The sequence below is a fragment of the Corvus hawaiiensis genome, chromosome 2 (assembly GCF_020740725.1).
Source record: "Corvus hawaiiensis isolate bCorHaw1 chromosome 2, bCorHaw1.pri.cur, whole genome shotgun sequence".
Taxonomy (NCBI): domain Eukaryota; kingdom Metazoa; phylum Chordata; class Aves; order Passeriformes; family Corvidae; genus Corvus; species Corvus hawaiiensis.
In genome coordinates, this window is record NC_063214.1 from 56,290,983 (window position 1) to 56,316,353 (window position 25,371).

At 41.9% G+C, this 25,371-nt stretch overlaps 1 protein-coding gene across 1 annotated transcript in view; it reads left to right on the top strand.

The window, feature by feature from the left end:
- Nucleotides 1–461: 461 nt before the first annotated feature.
- Nucleotides 462–25,371, top strand: part of FREM2 (FRAS1 related extracellular matrix 2) — a 120,009-nt gene continuing 95,099 nt past the window's right edge. The window contains exons 1-2 of the mRNA XM_048295469.1: nucleotides 462–5,689; nucleotides 9,344–9,433. Of these exons, the coding sequence (XP_048151426.1) occupies nucleotides 541–5,689; nucleotides 9,344–9,433 (5,239 nt within the window). The 5' untranslated portion in view covers nucleotides 462–540. The remainder of the gene's footprint in view (nucleotides 5,690–9,343; nucleotides 9,434–25,371) is intronic.

Sequence of the window (25,371 nt, forward strand, 5' to 3'; positions counted from 1 at the left end):
GAGCGGGGAAGCTCAGTGCAGGGGCGGAGGTGCGCTCCCGTTGCTCCCGCAGCTGGCAGAGGTGCGCTCTTGCGCTGCGGGAAAGCAGCGCCGCCCTCCCCCCGATACAAGGGCTCCCTTCCCGCGGCGGCTGTCGCCAGCAGAGCGATCCGTGCCCACCAGCCCCCCGCTCCCGCACCGCTAAGGCTCATCCCACCGCTCTCCCAACACCTTCTCCATCGCAACCTGTTGGGCAGCCGCGGGAAGGAGGCACGGACGGAGGGAGAGAGGGGGAGCTCCGCCCCTCCCCGTCGCTTGCAGGATTGGCATGCAGTTCTGCCCAATCGCGTGTGGCGGCTTCTCCCCCCGCGGGTGCCCATTGGCCGCTCGGAGGCGCGGGGCGGGGCTTGCCGGGTGCGGGGCTCCCCTCCGGAGCGGAGCGCGGCGCGCTCAGAGCGCAGCGTGTGCGCGGGGTGAGCGGCGCCGCACCGGCGGCACAACTGGGGCCGCGATTCGGCCGCTGCCGGGGGCTCTCAACGCTTTGCTCCGCCAGCAAGGACGATGCAGCCTCTCCACGCCAGACCGCGACGGCTGCTGGTCGGCTTGCTGCTGCTGCTGGTCGGCTGCGCCTGGGTTGGGGCGGCAGAGCCGCCGCCAGGCAGCAGCGCCGCGGTCTCCTCGCCGTGGTCGCCGGAGGCGGCCCCCGTGGTGGTGGCCAACCGCGGGCTGCGGGTGCCCCTGGGCCGCTCCGCCTGGCTGGACCCCGCGCGGGACCTGGTGCTGCAGGTGCAGCCGGGTGACCGATGCCACCTCACCGTGCTGGACGAGGACCCGCTGTGGCAGCGCCCGGGCCGCCTGAGCCCCCGGCGCTTCCCCTGTGACTTTGGAGCCCGCGAAGTGCAGTACTCGCACCTGGGCGGCCGCAGCCCCGCCCGGGACCGCGTCCGTCTGCAGCTGCGCTACGACTCGCCGAGCCGTGCCCTGGTGCTGCCCCTGGTGCTGGAGGTGGAGGTGCTCTTCACCCAGCTGGAGATCGTCACCCGCAACCTGCCCCTCACCGTGGAGCGCCTGCGGGGCACCAGCAACCCGCTGGACGCTCGCAGCCTGGAGTTCGCCTTCGAGCCGGGCCGGCAGCGCTGCCGGGTGGGGCTGCTGCCGCTGCTGGCCGGGCTGCCCCGCTACGGAGAGATCCTCAACTACCCGCCGGCGGCGGCGGGCGGGGGCGGGGAAGCGGCGGGGGGCAGCCCCATGCCTTCCTCGATGTGGGACTGCGAGGAGTTCCTGCGCCTGGGGCTGCGCTACCGGCACACGGCCGCCGGCGGCTCCCCGAACCGCGACCTGGTGCCGCTGGTGGCCGAGCTGCGGGAGGCGGCGGGCGGCGGGGCACTGCTGAAGCGCGAGTACTTCCAGGTGCTGGTGCGGATCCGCGCCGGGACTGAGAACGTGGCCCCCAAACCCAGCTTCTTGGCCATGCTGATGATGGAGGTGGACCAGTTTGTGCTCACCGCTCTCACGCCTGACATGCTGTCAGCTGAGGATGCAGAGTCACCGCCCGATCTGCTGCTCTTCAACATCACCTCTCCCTTTGGCCCTGGCCAAGGCCACATGGTCAGCACAGACGACCGGAGCTTGCCTGTCACCTCTTTCAGCCAGCGGGATGTGCGGGAGCTGCGCATTGCCTATCAGCCACCCATGGAGGACTCTGATCGGGAGCGGCTCTTTGAGCTTGAACTGGAGGTGTTGGACCCAGAAGGTGCTGCCTCAGAGCCCTTTGCCTTCGTGATTGTGGTGAAGCCCATGAACACCCTTGCACCTGTGGTGACCCGCAACACTGGTCTCGTGCTCTATGAGGGGCAGTCAAGGCCTCTCTCGGGCCCGGGTCCCAGCCCCAACCTGGTGGTCAGTGATGAGGATGACCTTGAGCAGGTGCGGGTGAGTGTGGTGGCAGGGCTGAAGCATGGCCACCTCACTCTCCTGGAGGACACCCCAGGATCTGGTGCCCCTCGTAAACACTTCACAGTGGCTGAGCTGGCAGCCGGCCGGGTCATTTACCAGCACGATGGCAGCGAGTCTCCACTCAGTGACAACCTGGTGCTGCGGCTGGAAGATGGTGGCTCTCGCCACCGCGTTGAGTTCCTTTTCCCCATTACCCTGGTGCCCACTGATGACCAGCCACCCCTACTTAATGCTAACACAGGGCTTGCCATGGCTGAGGGTGAAACAGTGCCCATCACCACCCGTGCTCTTAGTGCCACTGACATTGACTCGCAGGATGCCATCCTACTCTTCACAGTGGAGTCTGGCCCCACAGCTGGGCAGCTCCTGCTCCGTCAAGCACAACCACCTCCTGGCTGGGAAGAGGAGGAAGAAGAGGAGGGCTTTTCTTGGAGGAGGGTGCCAGGTGTAGCAGGGAGCTCCATCATCTATGAAAAGCCAGTGAGAGAGTGGCTGCAACAGGACATTGTGGAAGGGCGTCTCTTTTACCACCACTTTGGGGCTCATAGCCCTGGCCCTGGGGTTGTGTTGGACCAGTTCATCTTTAGAGTCCAGGATGACAATGACCCACCCAACCGCTCTGGACCACAGACTTTTGTGATCAGGGTACATCCTGTAGACAAATTAGCCCCAGAGCTCCATAGTAGCAGCAGCCTGCACTTAATAGTTGCAGAGCAGCAGGTGACCCCCCTGCGGAGGAAGCACTTGTGTTACACAGATCAGGACTCAGGAGACCGTGAACTTCGCTACACGGTAATTCAGCCCCCCATTGACACCGACTCCAACCACCCTCCCGAGGCATATGGAGCGCGCCTTGGATCCCTTGTGCTGACTGAGGATCACTCTGTGGAAGTTACGCATTTCACCCAAGCCCAGATCAATCATCACAAGATCTCGTACCGCCCCCCACAGGAAGAGCTGGGGGTGGCTCCTCATTTGATTCAGTTTCAGTATCAAGTGCAAGATGCGGCTGGCAATGCAGCCAAAGGGACTTTCACCATCTACCTGCAGCCTGTGGATAACCAGCCTCCCGAAATCACTAATACTGGCTTCACTTTGCCTGAGGGAGGCAGCCATGTCCTTAGTCCAACTGAGCTGGATGCCAGTGACACAGACACTGAACTTGCCCATCTCAGATTTATCCTGACCCAGGCTCCTCGGTATGGCCAGTTGCAGCTTTCTGGGTACAGTCTGGTTCCAGGAGGTATCTTTGGCCTAGAGGATATCCGGCAAGGGAGGGTGGTGTATGTGCACAGTGGAGCTGAGAGCAGCAGTGATACCTGCAGGCTTGATGTAAGTGATGGGGTTCATTTTGTGCCCATCACACTGAAAATGAATGTGCACCCAGTTGATGATGAGGTTCCTACACTACGATTGCCCCCAGGCACTCTTGGTTCCTACCTAGATGTGCTGGAGAATGGTGCTGCTGAAATCACTGCTAATGTCATTCAGGGCACAGATGAGGATACAGATGACTTAATGTTGACCTTCATTGTAGAGGATCCTCCTCAGCATGGGAGCATCCTGGTTCAAGGGGTGCCTGCAGAGAGATTTTCCCAGAGAGATCTGCTTGATGGTGCTGTGGTATATGCTCACACTGGTGGTGAAATAGGCCTTCTGCCCAAGGAGGATGCCTTCAACCTTACCTTGTCTGACCTCTCTGAGAAGTGGCGTGTCAGGGGCAGTGTTATCCAAGGAGTTTCAGTTTTGGTGACCATTCTTCCTGTTGACAGTCAAGCTCCAGAGATTTTTGTGGGGGAGCAGTTCGTGGTGACAGAAGGTGACAAACGAGTCATTACTCTTGCTCACCTCAGGGCTGAAGATGTGGATACTCCTAGTGATGATATACTATGTACAATTGTTGCTCAGCCCACATCTGGGTATGTAGAGAACATCTCTCCTGCCCCAGGATCTGAAAAATCCAGGGCAGGTGTAGCTATAAGTGCTTTTACCTTGAAGGACCTCCGTCAAGGGCATATTTTTTATGTCCAAAGTATACATAAGGGTGTAGAGCCTGTTGAAGACAGGTTTGCTTTGCGCTGTTCTGATGGCATTAACTTTTCCCAGAGGCACTTCTTCCCCATTGTTATTGTGCCAATCAATGACGAAGAGCCTGAAATCTTCATGCGAGAGTTTGTTGTGATGGAAGGCATGAGCCTGGTTATTGATACCCCTATCCTCAATGCAGTTGATGCGGATGTCCCTGCTGATGACTTAGTGTTCACAATCACCAGGCTTCCCAGGCACGGCCACATTGTAAACCAGCTGGTCAATGGAACTGTCCTAGTGGAGAGCTTCACCTTGGATCAGATAACAGAGAGCTCCAACATTCTCTATGAACATGATGACTCTGAGACAAGGGCAGACAGTTTTGAGGTGCAACTCACAGATGGTAAACACACCATTAAGAAAATGGTACCCATCATGGTTATTCCTGTAGATGATGAGACACCCAGAATGGCCATCAATGATGGTTTGGAGATTGAAATAGGGGAAACTAGAACTATTAATAACAGGATATTGAAGGCTACTGATCTCGACTCTGAAGACAAAACCTTGACATACATTATAAATTACGGGCCAGGACAAGGCCTCTTGCAGAGAATAAAGGCTTCAGGTGGAGTTGAAAATATCACCCTGGGAATGAACTTTACCCAAGATGAAGTGGATAGAAATTTGATTCGATATGTGCATTTTGGCCAACAAGGAGTTCGTGATCTTATCAAGTTTGATGTGACAGATGGAATAAATCCTTTAATTGACCGCTACTTTTATGTGACAATAGGCAGCATTGATATTGTCTTCCCAGATGTCATCAGCAAAGGAGTTTCTCTGAAGGAAGGAGGGAAGGTAACCCTTACTACTGATTTGCTTAGTACCAGTGACCTGAATAGTCCAGATGAGAACTTAGTTTTCACTATTACCAGACCACCCGTTCGTGGTCATCTTGAATGCACAGATCAGCCTGGGGTACCCATCTCCACTTTCACTCAACTCCTGTTAGCAGGCAATAAAGTCTATTATATTCATACTTCAGAAGACGAGGTGAAAATGGACAGCTTTGAGTTTGAGGTGACTGATGGCTATAACCCTGTGTTTCGTACTTTCAGAATTTCCATCAGTGATGTGGACAATAAGAAACCTGTTGTCACAATCCATAACCTCGTGGTGAGTGAAAATGAATACAAACTGATAACCCCATTTGAACTGACTGCAGAAGACAGAGATACACCTGATGCACTGCTAAAATTTATCATCACTCAAATACCAGTTCATGGCCAGATCATGTTCAATAACTCCAAACCAGTCACTACCTTCACTAAACAAGATCTGAATGAAAATCTAATCAGCTACAAACATGATGGCACAGAATCAGTTGAGGATAGCTTCTCTTTCACTGTTACAGATGGCACTCATACTGATTTCTATGTCTTCCCCAACACTGTGTTTGAAACAAGGAAACCTCAGACTATGAAGATTCGAATAATGGCTGTGGACAACAGTGTACCTCAAGTGGTAATAAATAAGGGTGCTCAGACTCTCCGTGTTCTGGCCACAGGTCACATCGGGTTCCTGATTACCAACAAAGTCCTCAAAGTGGAAGACAGGGACAGTTTACATGTTACTCTTAAGATCAGAATCACAGAGGGTCCACGCCATGGCTTCCTGATTCACCTGGGGAAAGGCAACCATAGCATCAGCCAGTTCACCCAAGGTACTACAATACTTCATATGCTTTCTTTAGATCACTGGAGACATTATTTTTCATGCTAAACTCTATAATAATTGATGGGAGAAACTTTCCAACTATGAGCTTATTTATAATGGCTTCATAATTTTTTACATCTGTTTATTTTTTATTGCATCCATGACCACTTTAAACAGGAAATGTGGTCTGCTGGATAAACAGCGAATAAAGGAGCTTTTTTTCTTTGGAGAGCTTAGTCCAAATAAGTGATGTGATTTGCACTTTCTATCAGTCATAGTGATAAAAGTTTGGATAACAGAATTGGGCTGTACATCTTAAGAGACAGTGCTTTCTTTAACCAGTTTTATTTAGAAAATGGTATGGGAGTGGCCAAGCTATTATTAGCTACTGGTCATACCATGGCTAGGGTATCAGTTGCTGTACAGTCTGAGCACACCTAACTGTAAAAGCAAAATCATTTCCCCACCAGTGGGAAATAATATATTATGAGTGCATTTGTTGCCTTAATTACACAAATCTTTACCACAAAGCGTTTGTGGTAAATTAAAAGGTAATGTAAACATTTTAAAATTATGTCAGTGGTACTTACTTTTTACGTGGAACTAAAATATTTGGTAGTATAAATAGGGCAAAAACCACATGGGTCATATATTCTGAAAGAAAGCCTCAACCCAAGGCTGTGAAGTAACTTCAATCGAAATGGGAGCATTAGCTATCTGGAGAATTTTCCATGTTACTTTGCAATTACTTAATGGCTAGTTAATTAACAATGAAATCAGGGGGTTTTTTTGCAGCCTTCTGCAGCTGTGGAATGAGCAGACATCACCAACAGTATGGAGACTCAAAGTTAAAGGGGACCAGCCAGGCTGGGCTGTGTAGGTGGAAAGGCTTGAGGTGAACACTTGCAGTCGGCTGTGTTTATTTCACAAAGCCCACACTGGTACATACCTATGTTACAATATCTTGGCTGTAGCAATGTTCTTGTCAGATATACCAAATCTTCCAAACAGGCCTGATGAACTTTCCAATGGTTGGAGTGTCTTAAGTTTTGCAGCATTAGTGCAAAAAAGAGGATGAGAAGAGACCAAACTGTGTCCAAGCTTTGGGAACCACCACAGCTCCTTAAATGTAAGGCTTCAGTAGTGAACTGCGAGTAATATGGAGAGTGTTGTCAGAATAAGTGAGAAACAAAAGAGAAAGGGAGTGAGCAAATAAACAGATTATCACTTATTTTAGTGGGTTTTCTCATACACTGAAGAATGTAGAATTATTGAACAGGTGTTCCTTGAAAGCCGACCACTGCATAGCACAGTGATACCTCATTTGTTCTGAGGATGGGGAGCCCTTGGGAGAGGAATGTATTTCATTCTCTCTTGTGCTGTGTGGCCAGGCATACATTTGTCTGATGACCAAAATGAAGTTGTTGCTTAGCTTTGAATTGGCAGTCCAACCATGTGGCATGAAGGCTATCTTAATATCCTGGGGTTGCCCAATCTGGGTAAGAAGCATGCAATGCTTAGGAAAGATTGGTTTTAAAGCTAGTGAGGATCCCCAGAAAGTGGTGTAACTTCACAAGTTCTCTGACAGTACTAGCACAAGCACTCTTAATTTGTGTTGGATTGAAGAGTGTTTTTAAGAAAAACACATTTCTTCAATAGTATTGGCCTTTGAGAAGGTGATGTTTATGCTATACTGAGACAAATAATTTTCTAATGTTCAGGGCAGTAATAAACAAGGCCCTTTTTTGTCATACTCATTATGACCCCAGTGTAAGTGCAGATTTTGCAATGGGCTTTGGGAAGCCTCTGTATTGACTGTGGGACCTGCTGTTACACACTTTCTTTTTATGTTTTGATCTTCCCCTCCTTTTAGGTCTCTTATCCTGCCATGTGCCACCTCTTTCAAAATGCTGAATAGTTCCAGTTTCATCAACATGTATGGATTCTTACAGGGCTTGTAAAACTTGGTTAGAGTCTTCCAGTTTATGTTGGAAAGGATCCCTTTAGGTCATTTGGTCCTATCCCTACTCAAAACTGGGACAACTTTGAAGTCAAATGAGACTCTTTAGGGTGGCATGCAAAAATGTTTTGTAAGCTGCTTTCTAGTTAGTGAAGTCCATCCTCAAACTCCCATTTCTTGGATTTGTGCCTGTAGTTGTAGAACAGGGAGCCGGACCACTTTGAGTAGGGTAACAGGATTTACTGTGTGCAAGCAGCGTGAGCAGTCTGGTTTTTCCGATTGCCTGTAACTGAAAGAGAGGGTGGAGCAATTGTTTAGAACACAGCTTTCTGCCTTATGCTAGTGGAGATAATTATATTTTTTTAAGTAGAAAATTATATTGGATGTATTTCAAAATTATGTTGGAGAATTCCAACATAAAATTAATTTTAGCAGGCACTGTAGTTACATGGTTATGAATTGTGCTTACAACTAGGCAAGTTTTGATATAACTAGCACAACCTAATCAGCTGTGTAAGGAAAGCATAAACTTGCTCAAGTGATTCTGAACATGTTCTTAAGGAGCAGAAAAGAGGTCATTCTTTGCAGTTATTTTTACAAAATTAATGTCTTTGGATGACAAATGCCCTTTTTTCTTATAAGGTGGTCCTGGTCCTGCAAATACTGGTTCAAGTGCTTATCTCTGTGTATGCTGGAACCATGGATTTTGATAAGGCTACCCACATGAGAAGAGCTGGGTACTTGTGTGTTTGCAGGATGAAAGATTTATTTGCTGCACTGGGATGAAAAAGTATTTGTCTGCATCCTCTTTACAGCCCCATGAATTTTTGATCTTTAACTTTCAAACATTTATGGAAGTGATTCTGCACTAGTTATTTGCTAATAATGCTCTTATCTTGTTTGCGCTCAAAGATGTCTGGTTACTTTTGGAACTGAAGATTTTGTGAAGCTCTAACAGAAGTGCTTTTGACTTCTTTTTACTCATGCATCCACCCTAACATCAGAGGAGAACCTGAGTGATACTTGAGCCCCACTTTAATGCTATTAATGTCTAACACTTTTTTGGAAAAAGATATCAGACCTGGTCCTTCAAAGAAAGTGACAAAAATTAGTTTTTATGTATCACATGTTTCTCATCACTACTCAAGGAAACCAGAAAAAAAATACTAAATTTTTTTTTAATCTTTTACATACTTTATGGCATCTGATGGTTCAAAATTTTACATCAGGGTTTTTTTTTTCTACTGAAGTCTTGTCTGTTTACTTTGGTTGCATCTATTTGGGTTCTTAAAATAGTCAATCACTGTAACTGTCCTCTACAGTACTTTGCAGGTTAAAGAATGACAGAATCAATATCACAATCCTTGTGGAGTTACTCCTCTGTTTAAGAAAATGGACCACTAAAAATATGAAATAGTTCTGACTGTCAAGCCCATGTTTTTAAATTTCATTTCAGTTCTTTTTGTAAATACAGCTTAAAAGAAAAAGAGCTCTGGGGAGGGGGAAGTAAAGGGAGGGAGAATGAATGATATCTGTAAAACTTCAACACTGTTAATACTGAAATTCCTCAGTTCTGCTGTAGAACCTTGACCTCTCTCTTGTTGAAGTTAAGCTATTTAATGTATGCCAAGTTTTTCTGTAAAAATAGTTTCCTACCTTCATCATTTAAAATAAAATCTGTTTTTCCTGAACTCTTTCCAGCTGATATTGATGATATGAAGATATGCTATGTTTTACGAGGGGGTGACAATGCCACCAGTGACATTTTTCATTTTTTGGTTGAAGATGGTGGTGAGTACTCCTAAAATCTCAGTTTTTCTTGTTATTTAAAGACAAAGAATTTAAGTATGCTTTGGGAGTTGAAGAACATTGAATTTAATTGAGGGAAGGAAGTCTGTGTGATCTCCTGGAATGTGATTTTTTTATGGCTTTCCTATATTGTGAGATATTTCTGATGATTACAAAGAGAGGTGTCAATGAAATGGTAATAGCATCTAATGAAAAAACCTCAACCTAATCTAGCAAGAAAGTGAAATTCTGTAAACCTACTCAGATACCTGGACTTTCTGTAGTTTTACCTTTGTATTCCCTGTGCAGGCTCTTTACACATAAATTCTCTTAAGTCTTTCTCTTGAGAAAATTTTCATTTATGGTTATTCTTGTCTACCTTTTTAAAGCTTCCAGTTCTAAGGCTGTTCATTTCAAAACATTATCTCTGATGTACCTGTTATGTAGAGTTTAAGTTTTGATTCTACCTACTTAACAGAATCCTCAATGTCTTGTCAAAGATCTTTGTCAGGTGACTGGTGTGAATTCTCCTGGCTAATATTACTTTCTGGGATTGTGGTGGACGCAGAAGAAAATTATAAAAACAGATTGAGAATACTGGCATGTACTCATTTGAGGAAAAAATATGTAGGGGTTTTCTGTTTGTTTTAAAAGCACAAAGAAAGAACAGTTGAAAGGGTAAACAAAATGCATCAACAGGCTTTTTTTTTCCATCCAAAGTCTGACTTGATATGGATATTCCTAAATCTGGATATTCCTCTGTGTGGTAACAGGTGGCTAGATTATGTTACTTTAATGCCTTTTTAAATATGTGATACATAGTTCCATGAGTAATTGGCAATGAATTTTATTAGTTGATTTAATAATATACTTCTTAGAAAGAATGCTTCAAGTTAGCTGATTGTCAGCTCATGTACTCAGCTTGTGTTACAAGAAGCATAGCCAATTAAGGGTATTAAGATCAGTGGACAGGGATTTGTCCTGTCTGTCACAGACTGGACAGTTTTGTCATCATCTACCATTGCTGGAGTGGGATACTAAAGCATGTTGTACTGTTTATTGCGCTGGAAAAGCACAGAGGAAACACTACCTTTTGAGACTTTTGGAAATGTCTTTGCGAATCTTTGTGACATTAGAAACCAGGTAGTGAGATAAGAGTTTGCAACACTTGACTTACTTTCCATAAATGTGTTTTTTCACTGAGCTATAGGTTAGAGATGCTTAAAGGTATCTAGAATGGAACATGGGATGCTGTCTTTTCATAGTAATACTTTTTTATGACAGGTGTCACCATAAGGTGACATCGTTATGATTTTTGAGTTATTCTTTTAGTAGGTGAACAAATATTGAGTCTTGAGATAGTTTCAAGGTTTTGTGTGATGGGAGTAATTAAAGCTGATGAAAGTTTCCTCTCAGTGAGCTGTTTTAACATCAGTTCTTAAAACTGAGTTGCCCCTTGAGAGCCCAACATTTGTGGGACTTGTCCCCATGCTATTTAACACTTCATAGTGGCAAATATGTAGTTAAAGCGAATTGCACTTAATATATTCCAACTCTATACCAAGAATTTTTCTTTCATTGGAAAGCTTAACTGCCACATCTGCTTCTATTTGGCAGAGTTGTAACAGCCTGTCAATTGTAACAGCACGCAATTTTCATAATACAAAGAATCATGATGATAACAAGGTGCTTGTTGATTTTTAGAGCCTTTGGAAGTTGTGGCATTATTGTCTTAGAGATTACTTAGCTAGATGGTAAGACGGTCTTTGCTTTCCTGAGGCTATTTGTTGACAGAAAAATGAGCTGTGTTGCATTTCTGAGTATTTCTGATTTTGAAGATGGTAAAGATGCATTTAAAATTGATGAAGTTGTGATCAAAAAATTAGTAGTTGTCTGTCTCAAATATCTCAAATTTATTGGCAATGTCTTTAGAATCTGTAATGGATGAAAAATCCAGCAATTTAACCTACTTCTATTTACACCCTCCTCAGAAAGACTTCAAAGCCAGTGTTTTGCAACTCAGATGTATTTTGGCAGACTTTCAGTGGTGGCAAGGCTATTGTTTAGGTTTTTTTGATTTTAAGCCAAATCATATTAAGAGACTCCACGCAAGAGCTGAGTGAAAGATGGAGCACAGGTGATCAACATCCTTTGTAGAAAGGCACACTTCAGAGTTCCATCTTCTGTATCAGGATTTTTGCAGTAGTAACAGGTTTGTGCTACCCTACAGTGCCCAATGCTATAAATTAAATAAGTGGGACTTCACTTAAACTGAATTGTGTGGTAGTCCATAAGTGATCTGGTTCAAATCAAGAAGCATTTCAAAACATGATTCAATGAATGAATATGCGTTCATATAATTCAGCTAATGTTATTTCAAATAACTTAAAAACCCTAAAATAAGTCACATCTTGCAACCCAAGTATTTTATGTCTTCTAGGCTTTCATGCCTCAGCAATGGGAACATGCAACAGCAGTTCCTGCTCTTTTCATGTGATGTGAATTAGAAAGTTATTTTTGCCCCAGACCTGTAAAATACTTTTCTGCGTGTCCTGTGATATTTGTTCATAGTCTCTGAACTGCAAATAGGAGAAGAGCATGACTTCCTCTAGGTCTGTTTTTTGGTGGCTGATCTGCCATACTCATTATACCATGTCTTAGGAGAATAAATGCAGAAGCTCTTTTGTTGGCCTCTTAAATGACAGTAGTCTGACTGGGGCCTGAGGCTGTTATTTCATGCAATTGCCTGGAGGCCAAGTACAACGAGTCATCAAACTGCTCTGGTGTGAACTTTTTTTGTGAATTTGGAATTTTGTTTATCTTCTCACATGTAGTAGTATTTATGGTAAGCAAGTTAGGGCAACAGCAAACTAGGTGGGTAGGTGAGGGGAAGAGAGCCAAGTCAGCCCTCTGCCAGCTCTTGGCCCCTTGCCTGCTCCATTTCTCACAGTGGGAGTAAGGTGAGTGCCATGCTGCATACCAAATCATGACCTGGGATCTGAAAGCATGAAATATGGTACTGGAACAAGGTTGTTTGCCTTGTGGCCAGGGGAGAAAACTGGAGTACAGAGAAATGAAGAGTAGCTTGGGGATTATGGCTATCTCATAATAAACTTTGCGATTATAACTAAAGAGAACAGAAATGAGCTCAATATGAAGAGAAAGGAGGGCCATTTAAAAGGAAAGCAAGCCCTTAGGACTATAATTAACAAGCAAGAGCATAGGCCTGCTTTATTCAAACCAAAATTAGAGGTTACATCAGGAAGAACTAGTTTAAAGCTCTGAAAGAGTCTTATTGTCAGCACCAATTACCTACAAATGTATGGCTCTAGAGATCTTCTGGCTTTAAATGGAATTTTTAATAAGAGTAATTAAAAAGTAAAATATATTGAACACAATTCACCTATTTATCAACACTAGTGTTTTTTAAAGGTAGAAAGTGGTTTTATTCTTCCTATATAGGGATTTAGCCTCAAGATGATCTGTTACTAGGTGGGTGAGCCCATGCATTTCTGTTGTACTTACACTACAGAGTCTTCTTTTCTATCAGATGCTGCTGAGTTAGCATTTGAAAGAGTTGACATTTTGAAAGAAACTACAGTGGTTCATATTAAGAATTTACTTTCCATTTTGTTTTGAATTCTAATCTTAAAATAATCATGTGGAGATCTTTTGAAACTGAAAAAGTGTTATGAGTCCATTTTCGCAAAACCTTGAAGAAAGTGTGGAATTTTCTTTTTCGTAAAGGTTGCAAAATAGTCTCAGTTGAATCACATTCCTCTAGAGTGGCCTCTACATTCCATTAATAAGGTGGAGACAAAACTCTTCTTAGCAAGTGCAAGCATGTGACAGTGGTGAATCCTGATGTTTACATTATTAAGTTCTTAATTCAGTGATTAATAAAGGAATGAATGCTACCAGAAGGCAGGGAAAGCAGGATTTTTTTCTCATGGGGAGGTAAAATGCAAATATAGACTGATAGTTGAACTCTTGGATGTATTTCTGGTATGTAAGTTTGAACACTATTGAAAGACTCACTAGATGAAAAAAAAAGATCCAGTTGAAAATGCTTGAGCCTTTTAATAAGTGAAAAACACACTTGCAGGCTAACTTGTATCTGATAATTTTAATGAGAAGCAGCAGTTTCTGCAGCAAGTTCATATTACTGCAAGCTTGAGAAAATTATGTATGTACGGCACTGCATAGAGTAGGTGCTTCAGCTGTGCCAAATGGCACTAATCTGCATGGAATGAAAGTTGACAGAGAAATTAGCTCCAGTGTGTTGAGCTCTTGTGCCTGTTTCAGAAAACTGCACACTACAATTTTACGCTGCATCCCTTATGAGTTGTCTGAGGCATTTTTGCTCCTTACGTGAACTGGGCACGGAAAATGCAGTTAAAACTGAAGTCTGTTGTTTACCTTCTCTTTATTCTTTGCTTGTCTGAGATTCCTTAATGTCACTGCAGTAAATCATAATAATTGACTAAGAATATGGATTTAATGCCCACCTATCCATTCTGTAGAATAGAAGATATTTTCTCCTGAAATGTGCTGTTTCAAATAATCTGAAACTGGTTGAACTGGTTTAAGGCAATTTTTTCGCCAGATTCTGCTGATTGTGTAGAGTAAAACAAACATACCCCAAAACTGGAACTAAACTCAAACCCCAGCACAACCTCCATGCCTCCAGAGGCAGTATCAAAGTGAAATACATTCCCCTGCCCAGCAATGGGTGTCTGGGCTAGCAGTACTACTGCAGCAGTGTGCAGGTGCCTGTTAGAGAGCAGCTATTGTATTCTTTTTTGATTCACATAAGAAAAATTCTTTATTCTCTTTAGGTTTTGTAGATAAATCTGAAATGTTCAGGATCAGGTCATGTAAAGTCAATGAAGGAATGTTCATCTCTTTTAAACAGTAGTCTGCTCCCAGATATTTTTAAAAGAAGACCTTGTTCTTGGTCTGCTTGTTACTTGACTAGTGCTCTCATCACAGTAGTTTGCCATGTTTGTTCTCCCTCCTCCCCTGTCTGTTTTCTGGAGTTTGGGAAACTGTCAACCAGGATTGCAGCACCCATGGAAGAAATTCCTGTGTTGAGCCTTTAGTATTTTTTGTTGCAAGAGGCTAGAGCCACAGTAATATTTTGCATTACAGTCAGTCCCGTTACATTTTCCTGTTTTGAGTAACAAAATGAGATAACCCTGATTTGGGCCTTTTACGTCTGGAGCATTCTGAAGAAAAACCCCAGATCGTGTGAGGGGAAAACCCATTTCCTATTCAGCTTTAATCTGAACCATAATCTGCTTGTCCCTTACCTAACTTCTTTCTCTGCTCAATGCTTAAGTGGAGTCCTCCGAAGTGCTTCTTTATGACTGCTGTGATATCTTGCAACACCTTGCCTCAAGGGTAGAATGGTTTCAAAGGGGAAGTAATGACAGATTCTCATAGCTGTTTTAGGAATGTGAGGATCACTAGGGAAACAAGAATTGTTTTATTTCAGGCTCTTTGGGCAGCTATTCTGACTTAAAGCCAAAGCATTGCAAAGCCAAGGCTCACTAAAACTGGTGATTTACATCATTAGCTAAATATTACTTAAACTTTTCGTTACAGATGCCTAAATGCCTTAACACAGCACTGCATTTTGCTGTACTAACATTTGGCTAAATCCCCACTGAAGCAAGAATCTTTCAAAAACAATTCCCTGAAGTTAGCCTTTAAGCCCAGTTTATGGGAAAACTTCATAGACTTTTCCCAAATACGTTTATGCAAGAAATTCAGCTGAAGAATCACTGTTCCACTGCCTAGAGAAAGCTCTCCATTAAGTTTGTGAAATACAATTATTTCATCTGTCATCCTTTGTATTGATAAACAAACAGTATTTTTTTAGGAACTTCACCATCCTGGTATGCTTTATTAATTTGTGAGAGAATAATACTACACCCTTGACTTTAATTATTAAGCTATAACAGTTGTCAGTGCTGTTCTTCAAAGCCAAAATGCTGATGTGTTTTGCTGGGCGAGCTGTAATAATAATGTTGGATCAGACCTTTTGGATTGAATATCTGATAGTTCTTAAAGTGGCAAACTGGTAAAATATGATTGGGAATTATTTGCAGCATCCTTGCTTGACCTTAGTTGTAACATTTGGGCACACCAGTCTTGGCAAGACACATCAACTACATTTATCTTTGGCTTAAAAATGAGGGCATCACATGTTGGTGGTTTGCTTGCCATCATTTGTCAAGTACTGTATTGGATTCTGGTCCATTGCCAGGTTTGTTGCTGCTGTTTTAATATACTCTAGGATGGTGCCCAAACAATTTTCCACGTCGCACTTCTTACTGTAAGTATTACCAGGGGATTTAAATAGTTAGTTTGACACTACAGTTTATATTAAAAAAATATGATCAAAATAAACTTTACTGTAAATAAAAAATGAGTTCATGGGGTCGTTATTGTGAATGTGGCAGCAAGGTCTCAGCAAAATGAAGTATCTGTGAAAATATACAGGAGTAAGAGATGCTTACATGGGGCATATAGAAAGACTGGCACAAACCTTACTAACCTCAGTGGAAAGACTTTCATTGTCTTCTATACTAGTTGTTATATTTGTCTTCTTGTCCTGGCATTTTAGATGGAATCATGGAACTTACTAAATTTTCCATTTCTAACTTGAATATCGCCTTACCCTCCCAATAGATACATAGAAAAAGTCAGCTTTGTCTAGTTGAAACAAGATTTTTTGAGAGGAATAAAGGTAGCTCTGTGATTTTGCAAGAGAATTTTTGTTTGTCTGTAATTATTTGGGTTCAATGGTGATTTTGTCCAAAAACAAAGCTTTCCCTCTGCTCCCCATCCTGGAGTTTTAATCATTTTTTTTAAAAAAGCAAAGCAGTGTAATTGAAGGAGTGGGTTTAGATATTGCCTTGGATTAGTAAAGGAGAGTCAATTGTGGTTTTAATTGTCTTTTATACAGAACTTAGGGCACTTTGTCCAAACATGGAAGTCTCAGATGCAATTCCTTCCTTCATTTGAGCAGCTTTTTAACCCATACTCCCACTAATGTGCCTTCACTTACATTCTGAGCTGTTTTGTATTAATTTTCTGTTTGCTGCCCAAGTATATGATCTCTGAATTACTCTTTGGAACATTGCCTGCACTTGGATGTTCCACTTTCAACTAAGTATTGTTACTATGGGGCCAAAAAATTCTGTCTCATTTTTTTGCATTTGTTCCTCCTCTCTTTCCCCCCTGTATTTCTACTTTGCTGCTAATACCTCCTGTGTTCCACAGAATAAAATGGCTTAAACAGGCCAGTTAGGAGCAGTGCCTCTCCGAATAACCCTAAGTCTGGTTGTTTAGATCAGGGTTTAGAGCAGACAGATACTGAATCTGTTCCAGTTCTCCTTGAATCAGGGCCAATGGTCTTGTCTTCCATATAGAATGAGCACCTGGACTGTTGGGCTGGTTGAATAGAAAGGAAATGTCTCAAACACCAATACCTGTTGACAGTATTTTTCTAGTTTCCAGCTGAGATCACTTGCTGAGTAGTCACACTTTCAAAGAAGATATAGTTGCAACAAAGTTTACCAGTTTAGCACTTGGATGGAGCTCAATCACCCTTGTTTTGCTGAGCTGAATAGTGCCATTGATTTCATTTGACCTGGTCAGATGAGAGACAAGGAAGGTATAAGGTAGCTGTATAAGTACCTAACAGGCTTTTTACTTAAAAATAATCCACAATTTAGCTTTTATATTCTTGTGATATAGAATAAGGCCTAGATAGCAGCAAAAGAAGCATGACAATGAGCAGTAAAATTAGGTCAAAATGCAAGAATTAAAGGGATTAAGGAAACACACTAGGCTTAAGTAGAAGAATTGAGAACTCTCAGCAGTAACACTGATTGCCAGTGACATGAGAACCTGCAGAAAGACGCTAATTCCTAAAGTGAACTATAATAAGCTTGTAAAATTATCTTGGTAGTCAGTTGGAAATATTTTTGATTTGGAAGTTCTGAAGAGCTCTAGAGAAGGGACACTGGCTGCTGTCAAGAAACCCTGCTCACAGCAGCACAGCTTGTTTAATTTCCCAACTTGTTTTAATCAAGGGACTCTAAACAGCCCTCAGGATAAGTTAGCTTTTATCACTTTACTGGCCACTTAACTGTGTAGAGTCCCCTAGAGTTCCTGTAAAGGTTCATTTGAGTAGTAAAAAAAAAGTATGCAGGAAGTTTCTGGATTTCTTTAAAAATTACGTTGATATTTATACAGAGAGTGATAAATATCTCTGAAACAAACAACAGATGCATGAAAAACAGTATTCCAACAAGAAAAGTTAGTATTAATCTATGGAAATATGCTAAGACTCAAGTTAAATTAAAAATTGAGAAAATATAATGATGGCATACATTGTTATCAGTTTTGCAATTTGTGCATCTTAATTTACAGCGTTCTCACTGTTGCAAGTCTCTGTTTGCCTTGCTAGATATTTAGGAACAATTCTTGCCTCAACTACCTCTGTGCTTTTTCTGGAAAAATGAAGACAATTATTTTTGTTTCATAAGCCCAAATTTTGCTTGGATACGGTTCAAATTTTCCCTGAAATTACATTACCTGTTCCTTATAATTGGCATTGAAGTATGTTAGGGAGCGTTTTGGTTGACTAGAGCTTAATGGTGGTGGCAGTAAGGTGGAGTGTTTAGGGGTGAGAATCAAGGCCAACAAGATAGATATGCTGGTGAGTGTCTGTTACAGAGCACCCAACCAGGATGAAAAGGCAGATGAAATATTCTATAAGCAGCTGCGAGAAGTCTCACTCTCACCAGCACTTGTTCTCCTGGGGGACTTCAGCTTGCAGCATGTCTGCTGTAGATCCAGTACAGCACAGAGGAGGAAGTCGAAGGAGGTTCCTGGAAGGTATGGAAGACAACTTCCTGACACAGCTGGTCAGTGAGTCAGCCAGGGGAGGTGCCCAGCTGGACCTGCTGTTTGTGAACAGGGAAGAACTGATGGGAGATGTGGTGGTTGGAGGCTGTTTTGGGCACAGCTATCACAAAATTAATGAGTTTTAGATTCTCAGAGGGACAAGAAACAGAATCAGCAGAACTGCCACCTTGGACTTCTGAAGGGCCAGCCTTGGCCTGTTTAGGAGCTTGGTTGACAGAGTCTCTTGGGAGACAGTGCACAGAGGCAGAGGGGGCCAGGAAAGCCTCACATTCTACAAGAAGGAAATCTTAAAAGTGCAGAATCAGGATGTCCCCATGTGCCAAAAGATGAGTTGGTAGGGAAGAAGACCAGCCTGCCTGAACAGAGAGCTTTGGCTGGAACTTGGGGAACAAAAGAGTTTATCAGCTTTGGAAGAAGGGGCAGGCAACTCAGGAGGACTACAAGGATAGCATGAAGTTATGCAGGGAGAAAATTAGAAGGGCCAAAGCCCAAGTAGAGCTTAATCTAACTACTGCCGTGAAAGACAATAAGAAAAGTTTCTATAAATACATTAGCAAGAAAAAAAGGACTAAGGAGAATCTCTATCCTGCATTGGATGTGAGGAGAAAAATAATGACAAAGGATGAGGGAGCAAGTTCACCCTCAGTAAATTTGCTGATGACATCAAGTTGGGTGGGAGTATTGATCTTCTTGAGTGCAGGTAGGCTCTGTGGATGGATCTGGACAGGCTGGATCGATGGGCCAAGGCTAACTGGAAGAAGTTGAACAAGGCAAAGTGCTGGCTCCCATTCTTGGGTCAAAACAATCCCATGCAGCACTACAGGCTAACAGAAAAGGACCTGGGGGTTGACAGCAGCTGGACATGAGCCAGCAGTGTGCCCAGGTGGCCAAGAAGGCCAATGGCATCCTGGCCTGTATCACCAATAGTGTGGCCAACAGGACCAGGGCAGTGACTGTCCCTCTGTACTTGGCATTGGTGAGGCCACACCTCAAATCCTGTGGTCAGTTTTTGGGCCCCTCATTACAAGAAGGACATGGAGGTGTTGGAGCGTGTCCAGAGAAGGGCAACGGAGCTGGGGAAGTGTCTGGAGCACAAGTCCTATATGAGGAGCCTCTGAGGGAGTTGGGGGTTTTTATCCTGGAGAAAGGAGGCTCAGGGGAGACTCCACTGCTCTCTACAACTGCCTGAAAGGAGCATGTAGTGAGGTGGGGGTCAGCCTCTTCTCCCAGGTGACAAGTGACAGGACAAGGGGAAATGGACTCAAGTTGCACTAAGGAGGATTTAGATCAGATATTAGAAAAAGTTTCTTCGTGGAAAATCTCATCAGGCATTGGAACAGGCTGCCTGGGAAAGTGGCTGAATACCCATCCCTGGAGATATTTAAAAGACATGTGGATGTCATGATATAGTGGTGATTTGGCAGTGCTGGGTTAGTGGTTGGGCTCAATGATCTTAAAGGTCTTTCCCAACCTAGATGATTATATGATTCTATGAAATTAAAAGCCAGGAGTGATACAAGCAGAGTGAAAATCCTGTTAGAGTAAATTAATTAATTTGATGAGTGTTGATTATTGTTTGGGTTTGGTCTAGATCAGGATATATTAGATTGGTATAGTGTGGTTCTCTAGGGTTCCCTTCAGTTAATTTTTCTTTTAACAGATTTAACTAAATAGATTTTGGTTTTATTACTAGAAAGGATTTCATTTAGCAGTAGGCCTTTAGGAAGTTCTTTGAAAAGACCAAAAAAACATTTTCCCCTCCCTGAAGAAGGATTTTGGCTTGTTAAAGTTCAAGTCATTAGTAAAACATTAATTCAGTCAGCTTGATACACCATTGCCCTGAATGTTTGCCAGGATTCCAATCTCAGTAACTCTTAAGTACCAGCATAGCACTTCTGTCACTGCTGTGTAATGCACATTTTCTTCAAGACTGTAGGAATGCTGTTACCACACACCTTGTTGCCTCTCTAAAGCTTTGTAGTTAGGGACTAACATAATAATTAGAGAGGGAATTGTAAGGACACCTTTAAAGAAATATTTGAGGCCTAATTCAAAGCCCAGTGCCTCCAGTGAGGCTCTTTGTGCTTCGAGGTTTGTGGTTTGATCCTCCATTACTGAAATCTGTGAGAATACTTTTTTCACTCACTACTGTGGTGTTCAAGAGCAGGTTGTGCAAGATAAGATTCTCATAACTAAAAGTGTGGTGTTATTCAGTGTCCCTAAAACTATTTTGCCCTAGAAGTTTTTATTTTAGGGCCTTGGAAATATTTTATTTCTTATTCTGATGTCTGCTTTTTTAGGCAGAACTTTTGAGCTCAGGAGCCTGAGACATGTAGCCAGTTAAAAAAACCCACGGAAGTACTCTGTATATTATTTCAAGACTTTCCTGGGCTTTGTGCTGAATTCAGTCAATGTCTACACTGTTTAATCTCAGTAATGCCCTTCAAACTGGCTCATCGTGACCTTGGAGGATTTGTAGTAGTGTGTGCTCAAATACATTCCTCCTGAGAGAATTGCACCGAGAGTGTTTTGCACAGAGATATAAGATCCTGGTGAAAAGGAAACTAGTCAATACCTTTTTTTTTTTTTTTCTGACAGATGCAAAGTGCATCACACTCAGCTTCTTCTTTAGGAATAGATGATGCAGTGTTCTACATTTAAGATCCAAATTACAGAACTTCTCTAGTGGGCATTTTGGGTGGGATTTTGTCCTGGATTCATCCTAATCAAGTGGAACATTAAAGTGCTGGATTAATAGCCATAATAAATTTAGGTTTTGTTCATAACCTTGAGGATGAGCAGATTTAGATGTGGCATACTAACAATTGCCCTGAATTCTAATCCAATTTTGCCCGTAGTTTCCTTTTCATGTGTACTTAAAATTACATAAATCATGTTAAGTATTAAACAGAGCAGTGTTCTGCACTGGCAAGGCGTGCATTTTAGTTGTGAAGCGGACATTTTCAAGCTTGTTGGCTGATTTGGGCATTACACTAAATGTAGGAAAGGACATGAGATTGCCAGTGTCTTTCTTTTGCTTATTAGATCGTTGTGTATTGGATTTGTTGCAGATACTTGAGACCTGGGCTCAATTTTCTGTGCTGCCTGAGGAATCTTAGATAGATATTTCCTACAAAACTGCTGTTACCTTTAGGCTGTAGGAAATATGAGTTAGCCTGTGCTCCTGCAGAATCCTGTTGTTTGTACACCAGTGGCAAGTGGGAATGAGACAAAGTAAAGCATTGCTTTTGTTACTGTTTTGCCACCACTGAATAAACACAGGCAAAAAGAGGAAAGAGTAGCTGGAATAGGCAGACTTTATGCATTAAACTGAAGCTTTATGACTGCAGTGGTTGAAGGAACCTAAAAATGAGGGATTGCATTGGGATTGATCAGCCAGTCCATGAACTCAAATATTTTCATATAGCTCTCCTTTCCCCTCCCCCCACCCCCCACTTAAAGATAGGCAGAAGGTAATTTAGTAGTATGTCCTGCAGGTATGGTAGCAATAGCATAGCAGAGTCCTGTGTGTCATTTTAAGCTGCACAGTTACTATGTGCTTGGTTCTTATTTTAAAATGTACTACTTCATATACCTGCTGAAGGATCACAACTGAGGTAGATTCAAATAAGCAGGACAATTTTCACCAGCGTTGTTCTACCCTGAATCATGTAATGCATAATTCTTGGGTTTCAGATTATGAAGGATGGAGGAACGGATCACAACAGAGAAATGTTTTATTCAGTCATTTGTTTGTTTAAGGGAAAATAACTCTTTAAAAAAAAAAAATTACTAATGCACTTTTAACATGTAAAGTATCTTATTTTATGTGTACCTGTTCCCCATGCAGCACACACATCTCTACACCAAGGTAGTGAGCTTGCAGTGACTCCTGTGTCATGTCTCCACCACCCTGAATTATGCTGCTATTTGAACTCCTTTTCTGAGTTGTTAGGTTCATAGCACAAGTAAATTCGAGATGATATGATTTATTTTGATCAGCTCATGAAAATATGTTTGCACCATGTTCCACTTAATGACCTGCAAATGTTTACTAAAGCTTTAGGAAAGAGGATGAGAAAGGAAGGAGAAATATTTTTTTATGAGGTCAGTTTTTTTTCTTTTTATTGAGTCTCTGCACTACAACCCCCAAAATAACCTGGATTTAACTAATTCCCTTCTTCTGTCATGCAAGAGAGCTGTTTCTGAGAAAATGCTCTTTGCTACTCTTAGTGTGCTTGAAAATTGAAAGAAGCCTCAAAAGAATCTGCAGTTGAGAAATAAAAACCTATTGATCCAAATGTTAGTCTTAAAGTTGTAGTAACTTCAACATATTGAGTAATAAGCAAATGTAGTTTTAGACTAATAGTCTCTATGTAGTTACTGCTATTATTTAAAGTAGTTTGATAATCATCAGTCAGAGGAATTCTGCTTGAAATCATATGATGAAATTATTTCCTTCCCTTGATTGATACTGTTACCACCTATTAAAGCAAATAACTCTGAGGGTTTGCAACTTCTAATTTTTCATGGTTCTTTACACTTCCCTTAATTACATATGTAAACCAGGCCTTATTCATTGTTCCGAAGTCCCAGATTCATCTAAACCTGTGAGGAGGAGCCAGCCCTGTATCAATATCTGGTTACTGAATTATTGAGATGTCAAGTGACTGCCTTTCCATCTGAAGCTGTCTGCTTCTGGGGAAACTTCACTCAACTGGGGACCCTCAGAGATTGCTCTTGTGTGTGATGAATTTTCTCATTGTTGAACAGCCTTCCCTTGGCTTCCACAATTGAAAGAGAATAAATCTAGATCCTCTGTGGAGTTGACTTGCATTTTTAGTAAGACTGTCTGCAAAGTCTTTGGGATGAAGCTGCTTTTCCTAGCCAGGACATACTTTTACAAATGCAGATGTACCTTGATTTGACCACTCATGGTTTTGCTTGATTAGCCACTCATCAATAGGCAATGTATTATTTAGGTAAAAAAATAGTGTCTATACTGTTTTATCCCACAGTTCTTCAGTTTTGTTCTTTGCATGGAATATATGCACATTGGTGCAAAAATATGTTGTAAAACATCTATATACTGTTTGTTTAAATCTCATATTTTCATACCTTTTGATTACTTTTGAAACATAATAATTTTAGTGTACTTTTTCCTTCAAAGTATTAATTTTGACTTGTGATGATTTTACATGATGTTGTCCATGTGGCTTAGTTCATCAGATTCATTCAGTGATATAAGTTGCAAATACTTCCATTTTAATTCCACCTCTCCTTTTCTTTTTTTTTTTTTTTTGTCCTGTTTGATGACTCCAGAAAGAGTATAGATATGGTAGGATTGAGTATTAGGTATGAAGATAACTATAAAGAGTTCATATAGGCTCTTTTTCCACAGCATTTGAAATAGCAATGCATTACAAAATTATCTTGAACATTTAGCAAACTCTGAGTTTCATAAAATTGACAGTTTGGACAGTTAATAATGTTTTGTTTGAAGGATTGTGGAACTTGACAAGTTTGCAAATGCTGGGAAGTGTAATTTCCTGAGAGGCCTTGTTTCAATGAAACTTAACAGTAATGGTGATTTTTGCTAAACAAAGACTCTAAGATGCTTCTGATCTGCTGGCAATTTTTGGATGCTTAGTTTCTATGTTTCACCCATGTTAGGAAGTGGCATGACAAGGATCAGTGGTTGGAATTTGAATGCAGAACAACTCAGCTTGGAGATGGGAATGTAGTTTTTAAGAGAGGGTGGTCTTAACTGGTAACAGATTTTCAAGGCAAGTGGTGAATTCTGATGTCTTCAAGAACAGATATTTTACTAACCCCCTCCCCCCCAGTGAAACTACATCCAACACAAAGTTACTGAATGGAATCCTATGTTCTCTTAATACAGAAGATAAAGCTAAATCATTACAAATGCCTCTTTTGGCCTTGAAATCTATAGAGCAGGAATTTGTAGAAACTCTTAACTATTACTTATTTTGCATACAGCTAGAGACAGCAGCAAAGCTCTCCTGGAAACTTAGTGAGAAAAAACTGAAAAGAGAATGTATCATTTGCAGAAAATTCTTATCAGTGCTGTTCTTCCAAATTGTATATTTAAGAAACAATCCTTACTCCTCCCTGACCCTCCTCCAAGATCCTTAAGGAAATTAAGAAGTGCTATTGTGAAAGTCATAGAAGGACCTTTAAATCACATAGCTGAGAAGCCAAGAATTCAAAGAAGACAAAATGAAACCTGAATGGTACAGAACTCAAAACCTGTGGATTGTTATAGCTTTTCATATAGTCACTAGTTATTATTTGTTTAGTATTTCAACATACAATCTTATCCCTCTCCCCCCTACGCACATTCTTGTAAAGTATATCTTTCTAATCTTAATGTTATCTTAACATTTTTCACCTCAGAGAAGTTTTTACAAAGAATTCTATAAGTAAGCAGCACTTGGAAAAAAACAACCAAAAAGAACACAGAAACCTAACAAATTTGACAAATTGATTTTTAAAACCTTTTGTATTTAACAGTTTAAAAACCCTTAAATTTGCCAAATTTTATTTATTTTTTATTATCAAAACCTCGTAATGCACCAAATACTCTTTAAAATAATATGTCACCTACCTAAATGTAGGTGACAATATTTTTATAGAATTCCATTGTTTATCCTGTTGTTCTTAGCTAGATCAGGGTTATTCTGACATAATCAAGTGAAATAACTCCATCCTTATGTAAGTGAAAGTAGAACCAGACTAGCCAGATTTCTACCCCCTTCTCAACAAAGTTATTCCCACAGAGGTTATCCAACATGTCCTGCCTGATTAGTGTCTTGCTTGGAAAAGTTCAGCAGATCAGAGAGAGATGTCATGTTCATCACACTGCTGGCTTCTCTCGGGATGTGCTGTCACATGATACCAAATGTGGGGATATGGGTGACTTTCTGCTCCGATTATGGGTTGTCTTTCTTTCCTGCCTCACTCCTGGTTTTTTTCCC